Raw genomic sequence first — 15,618 nt, 5'->3', positions numbered from 1 at the left:
CAGAACTTTAAAAGCAAAGCTGTGGCCCTCATGCCAGGTATTTCTGACATACATGGCCACTCTTCTTCTTTATCTTTAAGATTTTATTTATTTATTCATGAGAGAGACACAGAGAAAGAAAGGCAGAGACACAGGAAGGAGAAGCAGGCTCCATGCAGGGAGCCCAACGCAGGACTCGATCCCAGGTCTCCAGGATCACGCCCTGGGCTGAAGTCGGCACTAAACTGCTGAACCACCCAGGCTGCCCACGTGGCCACTCTTATACACAAAAGGACCGGCATCCAGGGCAAGACTACAAAAACCAACATTCTCTCCATTTGGTCTCTGTATCAAAGGAAGCAAACTGTGGCATGGAAGACAGTGAAAAACAAATCATTCAAATATCATTTCTATTCGGCACTGGAATGAATCACACATGCACCACCTATTGCAAGCCCACCTCCCCCTTAGAGGAGTTATGAACTGTGTTTCATGAAGTACCCCTACCACCCACAGCAACATCTTAAATCTTCACCATGGTGGAAAAGCCAAGCATGATTCTGGCTCCACTGTGATTCTCTGAACTCATCTCCTGCTCTTCCTTTTGCTTGCCCCATGCCAACCACATTGACTTCTTCCTTGAACGTGCCAAGTGCTCTTCCCTCAGTCAGATGGTTCACACCCTCACTGCCTCTGGGTCTCTGCTCCAGTTCCCCTTCTCAGAGAGGTGCCTCTCCTCTGCCCTGTGATCCTCTGACCCCTGGCCTTGCCTCACTTTCTCCATGGTGCCTATTCACATATATGCACTTGCTAGTGCCCCTCCCCTTCCCCACTGGGAGGAGTGCTGCATGGGGTGGGGAAGACACATCAGTTTTGTTTGCTGCAGTATCCCAGTGCTTCTTAGAAGAATAGCTGGTATACAGTAGGTTTTCAATAATTAAGAAACTCATTTACTTGAGAGCAAGAGCAGAAGTACCTCCTATAGCAAACATAGATGTGGCTGTTTGGCTAGTTTAGGGACCAAAGGGTTTTGAGGATGAGGTAAAATTTATCTTCTGATATATATTGGCAATATCAGCTCTTCTTTTGCACACCCTTGATTCCCATTCCCTCTTTCTCATGACTTTGGTAAAATTAAAGGACCATGGAGTGAGCATGAGTTAGTGCAAAGTCCCTGAAGTGGAAAGTCTAGCTTTAGATCTAGTAATTCGCTTCTGTGATCTTGGACAAATGACTCAGCCTACGAAATTAGAGGATTATAGACCAGGATGAGAAAATGCTTCTCTAAAGTAACCCTAACTTCAGAGGCAGAAGAAAATAAATGGGCAACTTCAGGAATCTGGATGAGTTACCTCAAGTCCCATGTAGTCTACAAATCCTTAGAATCTCTTTTATCTTAAAAATTCATGAATAATATGCATTCTACCTCAAAACACATCTATTATTGAGACATGTTTTAATGTTTTAATAAATTAAAATGTATTTTTTTAAAGATTTATTTATTTATTTATTTATTTATTTATTTATTTATGAGAGAGAGAGAGAGAGGCAGAGACACAGGCAGAGGGAGAAGCAGGCTCCATGCCAGGAGCCCGATTCAGGACTCGATCCTGGGCCTCCAGGATTGCGCCCTGGGCCAAAGGCAGGTGCTAAACTGCTGAGCCACCCAGGGATCCCCTTAATAAATTAAAATTTAAATTTTTTTAAGTTTTATTTTTTTGAAAGTAATCTCGCCTCTAACGTGGGGCTCGAACTCACAATCCCGAGATTGTAGAAGGCATGCTCTACTGACTGAGCCAGTCAGGCACCCCTGAATGTTTTAATATTAAAAAGAATATCATGTAAAAAATATTTACAAATGAATCATACAAAGTCGGAGGTTTCGTTCAGAATAATGTGGCAGGGAGGGGTACAGGGAGAGAAATAGAGAAAACAAAGTAACCATGCTGGAGGGTAGGAGGGCAGGGGGTTATTATACTATTTTCTAGCTTTTAAAGAATGCTAAAAAGGAAAAGAAAAATCTTAAAACTGCCAGAGAAAAGGGCTAGGTTACTGGCAAAGGAACAAAAATTAGAAGGACAGCAGGCTTTTTTTTTTTTTTTTTTTTAGCAACAAAGAAAACCAGAAGACAATAGTATGGTATCCAAAGTGCCGAGAAAGAGAATTTTGGTCTAGAATTGTATCACTAGTAGGAACCCCTGGCTGGCTCAGTTCGGAGAGCATGTGACTCTCGATCTCAGGGTTGTGAGTTTGAGTCCTAGGTTGGGTATTCAGATTACTCTAAATATATATATATAATCTTAAAAAAGTAATAATAATTGTGTCACTAGTAAAGCTACTAGTAAGAAAAAGTCATTACAGACAAAAACCAAGAGAACATAACATTAAGATACTAGCACTAAAGAAACTTCTAGAAAGTGTACTTCAGGATGAAGAAAAATGAAGGATGGTCAGAGATACAAAAAGCAATGCAGAGCGCATAACACTGCACATAATCTATAGTGTATAAAGCAACAATAATAGTATCTAAATGCTGGGTAAAAAAAAGAAGACTAAAATATTCGCCAACAAAAGCCTGTAAAGTGGGAGGGGTGGCGATTGGAATTCACATCAACACTGGAAGGAAGGTGAAAATACTGTTTTATTTTAAACCCTGTTAAGCTCAACATGCAGAGTAAAGTCTACTTTCTGGACAAATATATGATTTCACCACCTGTGGAATTTAAGAAATAAAACAAATGAATATAGGGGAAGGGAAGGAAAAATAAAAAGGAAAACAGAGAGGAAAGCAAATCATAAGAGATTCTTAACTCTAGGGAACAAACTGAGGGTCCTGGAGGGTCCTTCTGGTGGGAGGATGGGGTAACTGGGTGATGGGCATCAAGGAGGGCACAATGATGTCATGAGCAACTGATGAATCACTAAAGTCTACCTCTAAAAATAATAATACAATACACATTAATTAAATTAAATTAAATTTTTTTTTTCTAAAAAGTCTACTTTCTGGTAACTAGCCTAAAGAAACACTTACACCTCTATACAAGGAGATGTATATAAGAATGTTCATGGTAGCATCATGGTAGCAAAAAATTGGAAGTGATTTAAATAATAATCTACCAAGTGTTATAAGCTTTCTGCAGATCTGTATGTACCAATATACTAAGTGGGGAAAAAAGCAAGTTGTAGAAACTGTATATATCTATATCTATATCTAAATATCTATGGTATATAATTATCATATATAACATATATATTCTATGTGTACACAACAAAAGAATACATGACTACATAGCAAATAGACAGGGGAAGTGAGGAGAGAAGCCAGACTTGGGGGTGAATAGAACTTTACCATAAAAACTAAAACTTTATCCTTATCAGTAATATTTCTATTTTTTTGCAAACAGAATATATTCATGTATTTCTTCTGTAAATACAAATTCATTTTAAAATATTTTACTACAATAAAAAAGAAGACAAAACTCCAAATTCTTCAGGGGACAGGGTGTGTCTCCCTTGAACACCATTAGTGCTAGCAGTTGACCACACATGATAAATGCTGACTGACTAGAACATTTCTAAAGTGATCTCTACACCCAAACTCATGACCCAAAGATCAAAAGGTCACACCTTCCTCCTACTGATCAAGGCAGGTGCTCTATTTTCTACTTTTATGTGTATTATATATATATAATATTTTATATTATAACACTTATAATAGTAAAAATATGCTTTATTTGAAGTAACAAAACATGTTCTTAAGGAATCCCCTGCTCCTCCTTTCTCTCTTGCCCCATGCCCCATGCCCAGAACTCAGGTACAAGGCGCAGACTCACCATTCTGTAATAGCTCCACGTCATCCTCATGTATTTGACTCATGTTTAGCTTCTTAACTGTTAATGCTGAAGATAGGACAGATTCAAAGTCACTCTAGAATTCCTGAACTTTTGGGCCACCATTACCCCCTCTGTAGCAAACAAGGAAGCTTGTAGACCAGTTCTAGCAGTAAGTGTTTCCATGAGATGCCTTGTAGACTATGTGTCAGTGTTCTGGTGAAAGAACAACCCTTGGAGCAGCTGTGACCCGGAAAAATTTGTTGGCAGGTGACAGGTAGGGCATGAACCCAGGGTGTCAAACTCCATGGGGTTCCCACACCAAGAGAAAAATGGACAAAGGGCTTGAGGCAATTAATTTGCAAAACTAAAATATGCATTGCCAATAAACATAGGAAAAAATATTTAACCTCACTTCTGATAAAAAAATATTAATCAGAACAACAAAAACTACTCTTTGTTATCAAATTGGTAATGATTTTTAAAATATTACACAGGGTTGGCAAATATCTGCAAAATGGATACTTGCATGTAGTACTAGTAACAATGGAAAACAATTCAAACTTTTTTTTTTTTAAAGATTTTATTTATTTATTCATGAGCGACATAGAGAGAGGCAGAGGGAGAAGTAGGCTCCCTGCAGGCAACCCAGTGCAGGACTCCATCCCAGAACCTGGGACCATGACCCGAGCCAAAGGCAGATGCTCAGCCACTGAGCCACCCAGGTGTCTCTCAAACCTTTTTTTAAGATTTATTTTATTTATTTCAGAAAGAGAGAGCATGCAAGGGAGAGGGGCAGAAGGAGAGAGAAACATAAGCAGACTTCATGCTGAGCGTGGAGCCCAATGTGGAGCTCAATCTCACAACCCTGAAATCAGACCTGAACCAAAACCAAGAGTTGGATGCTCATCTGACTCTGCCACCCAGGTGACCCATGATTCAAACTTTTTTAGAGGGCAGTTTGAACACCAAAATCCTTTAAATTTTGCATACTCTTTGGGCCTAGCAATTCTACTTATTAAGAAATTTATCTTAAAATAATCATGATGGCATGTAGAGATTTAACGACTACATGCCTGCTTATAAAAGCAAAAGATGAAGTGGCTTACTTTTAAAAAAATAAATAAATAACAGTCTCAATATTCGAAAGCAAGGGTTAAATAGTTCCATAAGTCTACCCATAAGTGGATTAAAAACAATGCTGAAAGGCACATAATGGCATGTATTTGTGATACAGCAAGAGAAAACAACAGTATACCAAACTTCATGGTTTTTAAAATGACTGTGTGTGTATGTGTGTGTCGTAAATTCTCAGGGAAAAATTCTAGAATGTTAGCAGTGGTTAAAGCCAAATGGTAGAATTTCTGGCATTATTTCTTTTCCTCTTTTTGCCAATCAGAATTTTTTAGGTTTTCTAACATTAATATATACTGTGCTACTATTCTAGTTTAAAACAAAAATATTTTTGAAAATCCATAGCTTTCACCGTCTCAAATGTATATGGTTCTCTTTTCCACAAAGCAGAGTGCAGACAGTGTGGGTGGACCCACACTGAGTGCGGCAGAGGCACATAGCCTTCGCTTCCTCCTCTGGCCTTTCTAACACAGACTTTAAGGCTGGTCTCAGGACAACCTCTCTAAACAGGTTAGAGCTAGGGAAGGAGGTGACCCGCCTCATGGTACCATGGTTCTGGCTTAGCCCTTGCAGAAGGTCAAGGAGGGCTCCTCTGCTGAAGAGAAGGGCGGGGGGTTGCTAGAAGGAAGCATCTTACCTATGAAGTTGATGGCAGCTGCCCTTAGAAAGGACTGAGAGCTCTTCAGGAAGCCAAAGCTCTGGAACAGTAAATCGCCCACAAGCTGTGTTTTGCTTGTGTTCACCTGTGAAGCCAAAGAAGAGGGGTAGTGCTGATCAGAATCTGGGGTGAGGGGTCTTGGGAACACTACTAACCCTCTTACTGTGTCCACAAGCAGCACTGTTCTGTCTTCAGCCAGCTGAAAATGCTTGAACCTATAGCTGCAGACACCCCCACCCCAGCAACAGGGTAGACCTAGCCAGAAGTTCACAAAGAGAATTTTGCTCCTTCACACCAACATGGGGAAGAGATAATTCATGTGGAGCCAGGGTTGAATCCTGGTCCTAACACTGGCTTCAGTTTTCTCATCTGTAACAGCTGAAATGAAATCTGCTCAACCTCATTTATATAACTGTAAGGCCCCAATGAGATAATGGATGTGGAAGTGTTCTGTAAACTGTAAAAGGGTCCTATCTGTGAAAAGCAATAAGCATTAAAATCCATAATAATAAAATTACTAATGTCTGTTGGTTTCTAACCTACTTGTATAGCCCTTACTTACTTTTCAGCAAGGATTCCTGATCCTGCCCTGTTCTCAACTTCGTAGGGGCCACAGACTCTTAATACCATGACTACTGACTAAAGCCCTGATGACTCCTGCCTACATCTTTTCCTACCAACTGTAACCAGAAAATCTCTGTCCCTTTGCCATCTACTATGCTCACATGACCTTCCTAGCCTCTGAAAGCAGAGACTGGGACACATGAATGTGCATTCTCAGAGTTTGCTGATAACTGAGAATGCGAATCAAGGACTGGAAAGAACGTATCCTCTGTCAACCCTCCTCTCTTTAGTCTCTTAGCCTGCCTTTGAGTCCCTAACATAAGTATTGTGGCCTGACTTCTCAGAGACTCTCACTCACCAGGTACTTGCACGTTTCTTCCAATACCTGGATGTGATCACTGAGGGTGATATGCCGGAATGTCTGGGTGAGTGATGACCAGCCAATCACATTAGTCCACTCTGTCAGGGCCCTTCCACAGGCCTACAGGATGGAGAGAAGGAAATCCCCAAAGGCTCACTCCAATGGCTCTACAGAGCCAGGCCAGGAGGCTAAGTGGAAGACCACGAAGCTGGCTTCCTTCCAAGGGGCTTGGTTGAGGGTTCATAGCTGGGATTAGGCACAACATGGGACCCTGTTCATGACATGGGATGTAAATAGTTTCCAAGAGCAGAACCATATCAAGATAAAGTCAACGGCATCTGAGAGAAGGTAAAAGTGCTCAGAGCCAGTCTGGAGGATGACAACAAGGAAGTGGATGTAAAATGTACAGCCAAGGCTGGTCTCATGAAAAAGCGAAAGGCTATGCTCTAGCACAAAGAGGGATGGATGAATCAGGCTGAGGTTGGTAGCACAGAGGTCACCAGTACCTTGACTACTTCAGTGTTGTTATCCTGAATGCTAAGTAGCAGCGGGACTAGAAAAGTGTAGATCTCTCTTCGGGTGGTGAGTCTAGGCTTGAATTTGTCAATGTGACGCAACATGTGGCTCAGGGCAGAGGTGGCCGAGATCTTCACCTGGTCCCTCTCCTGCCATGAAGAGCAAAATGGAGCTGAGGCAGCTGTGGTTTCCCTCTGGCCCTGCCTGGCCTGGCTTCCATACTCCCACATCTCACTTCCATGTCCAAAGTACACTAACACCATTGTGTTTCATAATGTAAAGGCAACATGGTTTGTGTATCTGAGTGATTCTCTTTAGAGCCCCAGAGCTAACAAGTCCCTTCATTAAGGCACAGAGCTAGGGAAATCAAGACTATAGCTTCAGATCTGCTCTGGACCATACCTACAGCTTCTAACTTAATTCACTCCTAAGGATTTAGCTCAGGAATGCCAGATTTTAAAAAATACATCTAGTTATTTTATCCACATCCTCATTATGCTGTGAATAAAATTGCTTAATTTATATTAGTTTGTATTAATTAACAATGATCATAAAAAGTATATTATATATTAATTGAACAAATGTTTACTGAGTAGCTATCATGAGCTAGGCATAATAACAAATAACAGAGACATAGATAGTTGCTGAAATTTTAGGATTTGGGAAGCAATTTAACAAATTGGATGTATACATTCTTACTTTTTGCACAGTGAACATAATAACCAAATGGAGACATGATTCAATGTATTAGTACTTTTAACTAAAAATTATCACAGGCAGATTAGCTCAAGATCAATGATTGACTATTGCTTCAGTTATCCCTTCCTGCCCCAAATCCCTGAAAGAAATAGTAGAAATATATATTTTTTAAATCCAATGGGTCTGAAGTAGATGGTATCCCCCCACCAGAGAAAACTAGAGTATCCCTGAAAGACAAAGAGCATGCAGGATTAGAATTAAAGTTAGAACCACAGGGATGCCTGGGTGGCTCAGTTGGTTAAGCATCTGCCTTGGGCTCAGATCATGATCCCAGGGTCCTGGGATTGAGCCCAGCATTAGGCGCCCTGCTTAGCAGGGAACCTACTTCTCCTTCTCTTTCTGCCGCTCCCCACTGTTCTCTCTCTCTCTCAAATAAATAAATAAAATATATTTTTTTAAAAAGTTGAAACTACAGCCTAAAGTGTGGGCAAGAATAGACTGCTGGAGAAGGTGAACATGTTCTGGGAATGTTCCAAGCTTAACAGCTGTGAATACAAGGAGCTGAAGGGGATGCTGGGAAACCAACAGCAGGGCTGTAGTTCAACTCCTTCCACCTTCTCCTTGCACTCAGCCCTCCCAATATCCTCCTTACTAAATAACAAGCAGTAGGGGAACATATCACCCCAATAGAGCAGGGAGTGTGCTATCTAGACCAGTGAGATAAGATGGTGCCCTGGGTGTCTGGCAAGACCCAGGAAGAGCAAGGTGCCCTGTAGTTGAATGACAGGCTATTGGCACATCCAACTGTCCATCTATCTCTGGCTGTTTCCCCACAGTTACTGAAGTCAGGAATTACTTTCACAGAGGGCCAGTGAAGAGCTGGTATGCAAAATTTCCGGAACCCGCTGCCAAGACTCACTGAACATTTAGGAAAATCAGTGCCACAAGAGAAACAAACAAAATAACCCTGCAACCTCCAAGGGCACAATTAATATAATCAAAACAAAACTTTAGGGAAAGTATAATTGGATCCTCAGGAAGATCATGTAAAAAAAAGTTATTGAGGACATTTTTGAAAAGTGCTTGGAAATCTAAACTTTGAAATTATAAATAAATAAGTAAACAAATAAATAGAGGCAAAGGTAAAGCAGTGTCCTTATAGAATATTCTAATAGATATTCAGATATCATACTCTCAACCAGAAGAAAAAAATAAAGGGGACCTGCTTCATAAAATAAAAATAAAAATAAAAATAAATTAGGGGCAGCCTGGGTGGCTCAGAGGTTTAGCACCGCCTTCAGCTCAGGGCGTGATCCTGGAGACCCAGGATCAAGTCCCACATCAGGCTCCCTACATGGATGGAGCCTGCTTCTCCCTCTGCCTGTGTCTCTGCCTCTCTCTCTCTCAGTGTTTCTCGTGAATAAATAAATAAAATCTTTAAAAAAAAAAGAATTAAATAAAAATTCAATAGGTGGACTGAATAAGAGAATAACCACATCTAAAGTAAGAGGAGATTCAGCCCAGAATTCTTCCAAGGTAGACAAAGAGATGGGAAATAGAAAAGAAAAATTAAGAAACACAGAGAATAAATCTAAAGAAGTTCCAGGGACGCCTGGGTGGCTCAGCGGTTGAGCATCCGCCTTTGGGCCAGGGCGTGATCCTGGAGTCCCTGGATCGAGTCCTACATCAGGCTCCCTGCGTGGAGCCTGCTTCACCCTCTGCCTATGTCTCTCTTCTTTCTCTACGTCTTTCATGAATGAATAAATAAAACCTTTAAAAAAAAAAAATCTAAAGAAGTTCCAAAGAATAGAACAGAAAGGAGAGAGAAAAAAAGATATACCAACAAAATAATACAAGAAAATTATACAAGAAATTATAAAATTATACAAAAAATAAAATTATACAAAAAATAATACAAGAAATACAAGTTCCCATGACTAAATGAGAGGTAAAGCAGTACCGGGAACCCAGATCCTATGGCCTTCATTTGGGTCAGTGTTCCTTTCATTCTGCCAGGTTGTCATTGTGTAGATGATGACAATTTCCTATTTCTTGATGAATCAACTTTACATTCTAGCAATATGGAAATATAGCAAGAAAAGATAGCCCGACAATCTTACCACTATAAATACCTTTAAATGCTAGATAAAATATACAAGATACTTTTTTTAATGCATAGCTGAGCTTTTAGAAAGTAAGAGATCCCCAGAGGCCGAAGATAAAGAGGCTGCTGACACTCCAGTTACTGTGCAGGAAGGCAAATGCCACTGGTCTCAATAACCTAGGGTCACATCTGTTCATAACTGCTGGTCTCCCTAGCCTGCCTACAAGGCAACCAGAAGCAGAGAAGCAAGCACAACAGACAGACAGCTCCAAGAGAAGACTTCTACTTTTTATTTTATTTATTCATGAGAGACACAGAGAGAGGCAGAGACACAGGCAGAGAGAGAATCAGGCTCCATGCAGGGAGCCCGACATGAGACTCGACGTGGGACTCGATCCCAGGACCCCAGGATCACACCCAAGGCGAAGGCAGATGCCTCAACCACTGAACCACCCAGGCGTCCTGAGAAGCCTTCTACTTAATGCTCAAAGAGCCAGAAAGAGAAATCAAAATGCTAAAAGAGAGTGAGGAAATCCCTCATCTCTTTTTCTTCCCTCTATTCTCTCATATCACAGTTCCAAAACAAGCCCATGGGAGTCTGTGGAAGCCAAAACTCTGAGGGAGGGGAACCTTACTCTCCATTTGATGGAGCTGAGGGCCCATGAGGATGGACAAATACCCACTGCTTCATTTCCTCTGCCCTCATGCCACTTGGCCCCATTGTGGGCACAGTTCACAGAAGTGCCTGACATTGCAGAGTAACTAAAATACCAGCTTTTTTTCCCAAGACAACTGGTAAAAGGGAGCCCAAAGAACTATAAAACCAAGGAAGTCACAGAGAGGGAGGAGCTAGGGGAAGTGACCCTGTAAAGTTGTTTATGAACTCCTGTGCTCACTCCACATACCATGGACTTTGAAAACTGAACTATAGAAGAGACAATGGTTCAGATCCTAGGCTTGGCCACTGGGTGGCACAAACTCAGAATAGCAAAGACTGTGAGTTCAAAACTGACAGTGAAATCACAGCCCACACAAGCAGAAGGCTAGTCAGAACTTGCAGCCTGAAGTTAAACAGGTCAATTGCCTGCTAACACAATAATATCAACATTCTCCATAGGATTTAAGTGATACCCAGAGTCATATAACTTAATATTCATAATGTCATGATACAGTCTAAAATTACTCAGCATGTAAAGACCCAAAGCTCAAAAAAGTAACAATGAATACTCTTGAAATAAATACAGAAATAAAAATTTCCATCAAGAAACAATATATCAAAAAGAAACATTAGAACTGGGATCCCTGGGTGGCGCAGCGGTTTAGCGCCTGCCTTTGGCCCAGGGCACGATCCTGGAGACCTGGGATCGAATCCCACGTCAGGCTCCCGGTGCATGGAACCTGCTTCTCCCTCTGCCTATGTCTCTGCCTCTCTCTCTCTCTCTCTCTCTCTCTCTCTCTCTCTCTCTCTGTGTGTGTGACTATCATAAATAAATAAAAATTTTAAAAAAAAGAAACATTAGAACTGAGAAATACAATACTGGGTACATTTGTTGGCAAAACAGATGTCAGAGGAAAGAGACAGTGAACTTGAAGGCATAGCTACAAAAAGTATCCAGTCTGAACAAAAAAAAAGAAAAAAGAAAAAAATGATTGAAAATGAACAAAATCTTGGGAGCTATGGGACAACAATAAATGCCTAAACATTTGTATCATAAGATTCCTAAAAGAAAAGGAGTAAAGTACAGTGCTGAAAAAACTTGGAAGAAATAATGATTAAAAACTTTCCAAGTTTGGTGAAAGACATAGACACAGAGATTTCAAGAAATTCAGTGAACCCCAACCAGGCTAAACCCAAGGTAATCCATGCCAACACCTCCTAAACTACTCAAAGCTAAAGACATATGTGAGACAAAATAAAGGCATTTCCAGACAAAGATTGAGAGTATTTCCTATTAACAAACCCTTGTAGAAGAAACCACAAAGGAAGAACAAAATAAAATGAATCTGAAATAGAGGAGTGAGCTGTGAGAAGAAAGGAAGGTAAAGACATTTGTACACATATGGGTAAATCAAAATAAGTATTGACTGTATAAAACAATAAAAAGGATGATGCTGATAATAATGACATAAAGACCAAATCTGGGGATTTTAAGAAACTGTGGAACTAAAATCCTAGACAATGTTAACCTATAATATGGGAGGGTGTCATTAGAGTTAAATCATTTTTTTTTAAGATGTATTTATTTATTTATTTGAGAGAGAGAGCATAGGAGTAGGGGGAAGAGCAGAGAAAGAGAGAGAATCTCAAGCCGACTCCCCACTGAGCATGGAGTCAGACATAGGGCATGATCCCACAACCCTGAAATCATGACTGGAGCTAAAACCAAGAGTTAGATGCTCAATGGATTGAGCCACCCAGGTGCTCCAGAGTTAAAGCATTCTAAGGTCCTTATATTGTTTGGGTGGAGGATAAAGATATTTCTTTAGGCTTTGTTAAGTATACATGGTGAATTTTAAAACACGTAAAAATAGATGAATTAGGGAGCACCTGGGTGGCTCAGTCAGTTAAGCATCTGACTCTTGATTTTGGCTCAGGCCATGATCTCAATCAGGGTTGGGATCAGGACTCAGTTGAACCTGAGTCCAGCTGGGTGCTCAGAGAGGAGTCTGCTTAATATTCTCTTTCTTTTTCTCCCTCTGCCCCTCCCCCCCTCAAATAAATAAATAAATAAAATCTTTATTAAAAAAATAAAAAACATACATGAGTTAGACATTGACCCTGCCATCGTAGAGTGTCCAGGCTCACAGAATATGAGGCCAATACAAAACTAATTCAAATCCAAGATTCAAAAATTAAAGACTTATAGAAGCCAGAACAGGGGCATTGAAAGCATGCGTGTCTGCTGTCAAGTCTCTTTTAGCTCTAAAATTCTATGATCTGTAGGGAGGCTAAGACGTGGAGTGGATTGGTATTGCTCTAGGCAGTTGAGATTCCTGAGCCTTTTGACAAGGTTGCTAGCATGCTGGGGTCCCTATGTTGTCTGAGAGCAGGGTAGAGTTGTGAGTTGTCTCCCCACTCTTCTGCAGTGAAGACGTGCTGCTGTCATAGCAGTGTGTCATTTTTTTTCCTTCAGTGGCTCCTGGTGAGAGAGTAGGTAGATGAGTGTGTTCTAGATCTGTCTGTAATAGGGAATGCACTGGGGACAATCCTATACATGGCTTCAAGTAGCCAAGTCTCCTTTATGCTGCCCCTCCAGGACTCCAGCCTTCCACTGTAGTCCCAGAGCCCTGCCCCAGTACCCTCCACTCAGTTTCCAAGATTCCTCTTCAGCCTCAGCCCATACTGTTCCCAACTGATCCTAGGGAGTTAGGCCCATACATCATTGATGAGTGGACAAAGTTGCTTGGAGATGCTGCAAAAGACCACCTTGATGTCCTCTCCCTTCCCATGACAGATGATGTTCCGTAGGCTCTTTACTGCCTGCACTGTCACTCGTGCCTCATTCTTCAGCAAGTCTTTCAAGAATGGAACCTGGCCCTTCAGAGATTCTGCCTGTTTGGAAGAAGGCAGATATCACTCACCACCTGGAGATCATGCAACACTCTGGGGACAAGGCTTTGAGAAAACAGAGGGTGGCTAAGAAACAGAAATGTGCAATCCAGGGGCTGGATGTGCCCGGGGAGTAGAAGGCTGGTGCTCATGGGGTTTGGAAGGCCTGATGGCCAGTCTGTATAAGTCTACAAACTAGATGTTCTGCTGCTGTAGAATGAGAGGTTGGGGAACATGCTAAACCCAAGGTAACCAAGAGTCCCAAGGAAGGTAAATTAAATGCTTCAGGGACTAACATTTGATTCCCATTTGCTCCTCCCCACTCTTACTTGTCCCGGGTGCAGTGCCAGGTTACTGATTCCACGAAGCCCAACTTCCTTCATAATGAGGTTGGGCTCTTTGACCCACTTGATTAGATTGACCAACAAGTCTTGCCCCAGAGTCTGAGCCACTGATCGGTGCCAGAGGAGCTGTGGGTATAAGGAGACTACAGCTATGGATGGGGAAAACGTTATGAGTACCCAGTACCCTCCTCTGCCCTCCCTCAGGTCCCATACTCAGGTAAGGAGTATGTGCAGTTGAAAACAGTGGCAGATCTGTACACCTGGAGTGGAGACTAAGGTAAGAAGAGATGATATCCTAATAGAAGGATAGGGGATAATGCTGATAAGGTTAGAATTTTGAATCAGATGCTAGGATCCATGGATCATTCTGGAGGTTGAGTTACTGGCCCCCTTCTCAGGCTTTCCTGCCTCCTTTAACCAGGCACTTGAAGTGCCAGAGAAGGGAACCCCACTTTAAATGGCTTAGTCTTATTCTTTCCTCTTTTGGGGGCTAGTTAACATTTCTGTTAAATGTTCCTCAGCCCAGGAAATGAATGGTTCAGGCTGTGGACCTTTCCCCAGGCTTTACCTGTGCATAGAAGGCCCTGGCCAGGATTTTCCAATGATAGCTGGAGCTATAGAGGAGGCTTCTGACAAGGTTGAGGATTCGGTGCAGGATGGCAGGTTCACAGGTCTTCACAATGCCACTGGGGTGGAACACAGGAAGCCAAGAGTTGCTGGGGTGGAGGTGGCAAGGGCCAGTGTGCATGAAACAGGGAAGACACAAGGGCTGAGGAATCAGGAGACCAGGGGGCTGAGAGGTGGGGAAGGGACAGCTGAAGGCTGGGACTTGGGAAACTGGGGCAAGGGGACTAGAGTGGTGCCAAGGTTACTGGGGAAATAGCCTCACCTTGTCAGGTCCATGATCCCTATGTAGTAAAATCTGGGGCAGGACAGAAGGTCCCAGCAACAATGCTGATCTCCATAGACCACCACTCCATCATATGCAGCCGCTGAGAACACCAACTTCACTACCTCCAGGGCACAACTGAAGGTCACCACCATTGGGTTTGTGAAAAGAAAGGGACAAAAGGATGGACAATGCATTATGCCCTCATTTGCATCCTGCGCTGGGAAGCCAGGAGACAGTTACCTGCTCTGGTAACTGTGTTCTGCTTTCCTGCTGACAAAAATCCATGGATCTGTGAAGAAGCCCATTTCCAGTTACCCATCCAATCCTTCAACCCTGGCCCTCATCCAACCACAGAGTCCTATGAAAAAGACTATAGAGGGATCTCAGTGCTGCAGTTTTCCATATATGCTTTTGGGGGCACAGAATGGGGTTAGGATATCTCTTCACCTCTGCACCCATCTAATCAGAATGTCTCTGCTTATTAGTTTTCTTTTTGTTTTATGTAAGATTCCATTTATTTATTTGTTTGTTTGTTTGTTTGAAAAGATTATTTATTCATGAGAGACACAGAGAGAGAGAGAGAGAGAGAGGCAGAGACATAGGCAGAGGGAGAAGCAGGCTCCATGCAGGAAGCCTGATGTGGGACTTGATCCTGGGACTCTGGGATCACACCCTGAGTCAAAGGCAGACACTCAACCACCTAGCCACCAAGGCGTCCCCGTAAGATTCCATTTAAATAGAATGTCCTGAGGTTTAAAAAAAAAAAAAAAAGTACGATAACCACACATTTAGGAGTCCAATCCCTTTTCAAGAAAAGAAAATGGAATCCCAGCTGTGACATGTTCAAGAGCTAGTGACAAAGCCAAGCAAGAGGTCAATGAGACTCAAACGGCCACAACTGCATGGAAAGACTGATATAGATGTGGGCTTACCCTGCCACCTACAATCTACTTGAATCTCTTCATGTGCAGTTATGAACGTGAATCA

General features: G+C 41.9%; 1 protein-coding gene and 1 long non-coding RNA gene across 20 annotated transcripts in view; one reads left to right on the top strand and one right to left on the bottom strand.

The window, feature by feature from the left end:
• Window positions 1-15,618, bottom strand: part of LOC112669020 (maestro heat-like repeat-containing protein family member 1) — a 72,066-nt gene that overhangs the window by 3,187 nt on the left and 53,261 nt on the right. For 10 of the 16 annotated variants that reach the window (XM_025461794.3, XM_035706811.2, XM_025461790.3 and 7 more), the window contains 8 exons: window positions 14,629-14,766; window positions 14,308-14,455; window positions 13,725-13,865; window positions 13,225-13,398; window positions 7,033-7,191; window positions 6,524-6,646; window positions 5,581-5,686; window positions 3,813-3,878 (listed from right to left, as the gene is read on the bottom strand). In XM_025461794.3, the coding sequence (XP_025317579.3) occupies window positions 3,813-3,878; window positions 5,581-5,686; window positions 6,524-6,646; window positions 7,033-7,191; window positions 13,225-13,398; window positions 13,725-13,865; window positions 14,308-14,455; window positions 14,629-14,766 (1,055 nt within the window). Of the gene's footprint in view, window positions 1-2,602; window positions 2,693-3,812; window positions 3,879-5,580; window positions 5,687-6,523; window positions 6,647-7,032; window positions 7,192-13,145; window positions 13,399-13,724; window positions 13,866-14,307; window positions 14,456-14,628; window positions 14,767-15,618 lie in introns of those variants that run through there. The other 6 variants (XM_025461804.3, XM_025461796.3, XM_025461793.3 and 3 more) reach the window with 6 other exon arrangements.
• LOC112669022 (uncharacterized) overlaps window positions 1-15,618 on the top strand; it is a 50,949-nt gene that overhangs the window by 12,475 nt on the left and 22,856 nt on the right. The window lies entirely within an intron of this gene.

The sequence above is a fragment of the Canis lupus genome, chromosome 27, assembly GCF_003254725.2.
Source record: "Canis lupus dingo isolate Sandy chromosome 27, ASM325472v2, whole genome shotgun sequence".
Taxonomy (NCBI): Eukaryota; Metazoa; Chordata; class Mammalia; order Carnivora; family Canidae; genus Canis; species Canis lupus.
The sequence above is the reverse complement of the archived record's forward strand: the minus strand, read 5'-3'. Positions and strand labels throughout refer to the sequence as shown.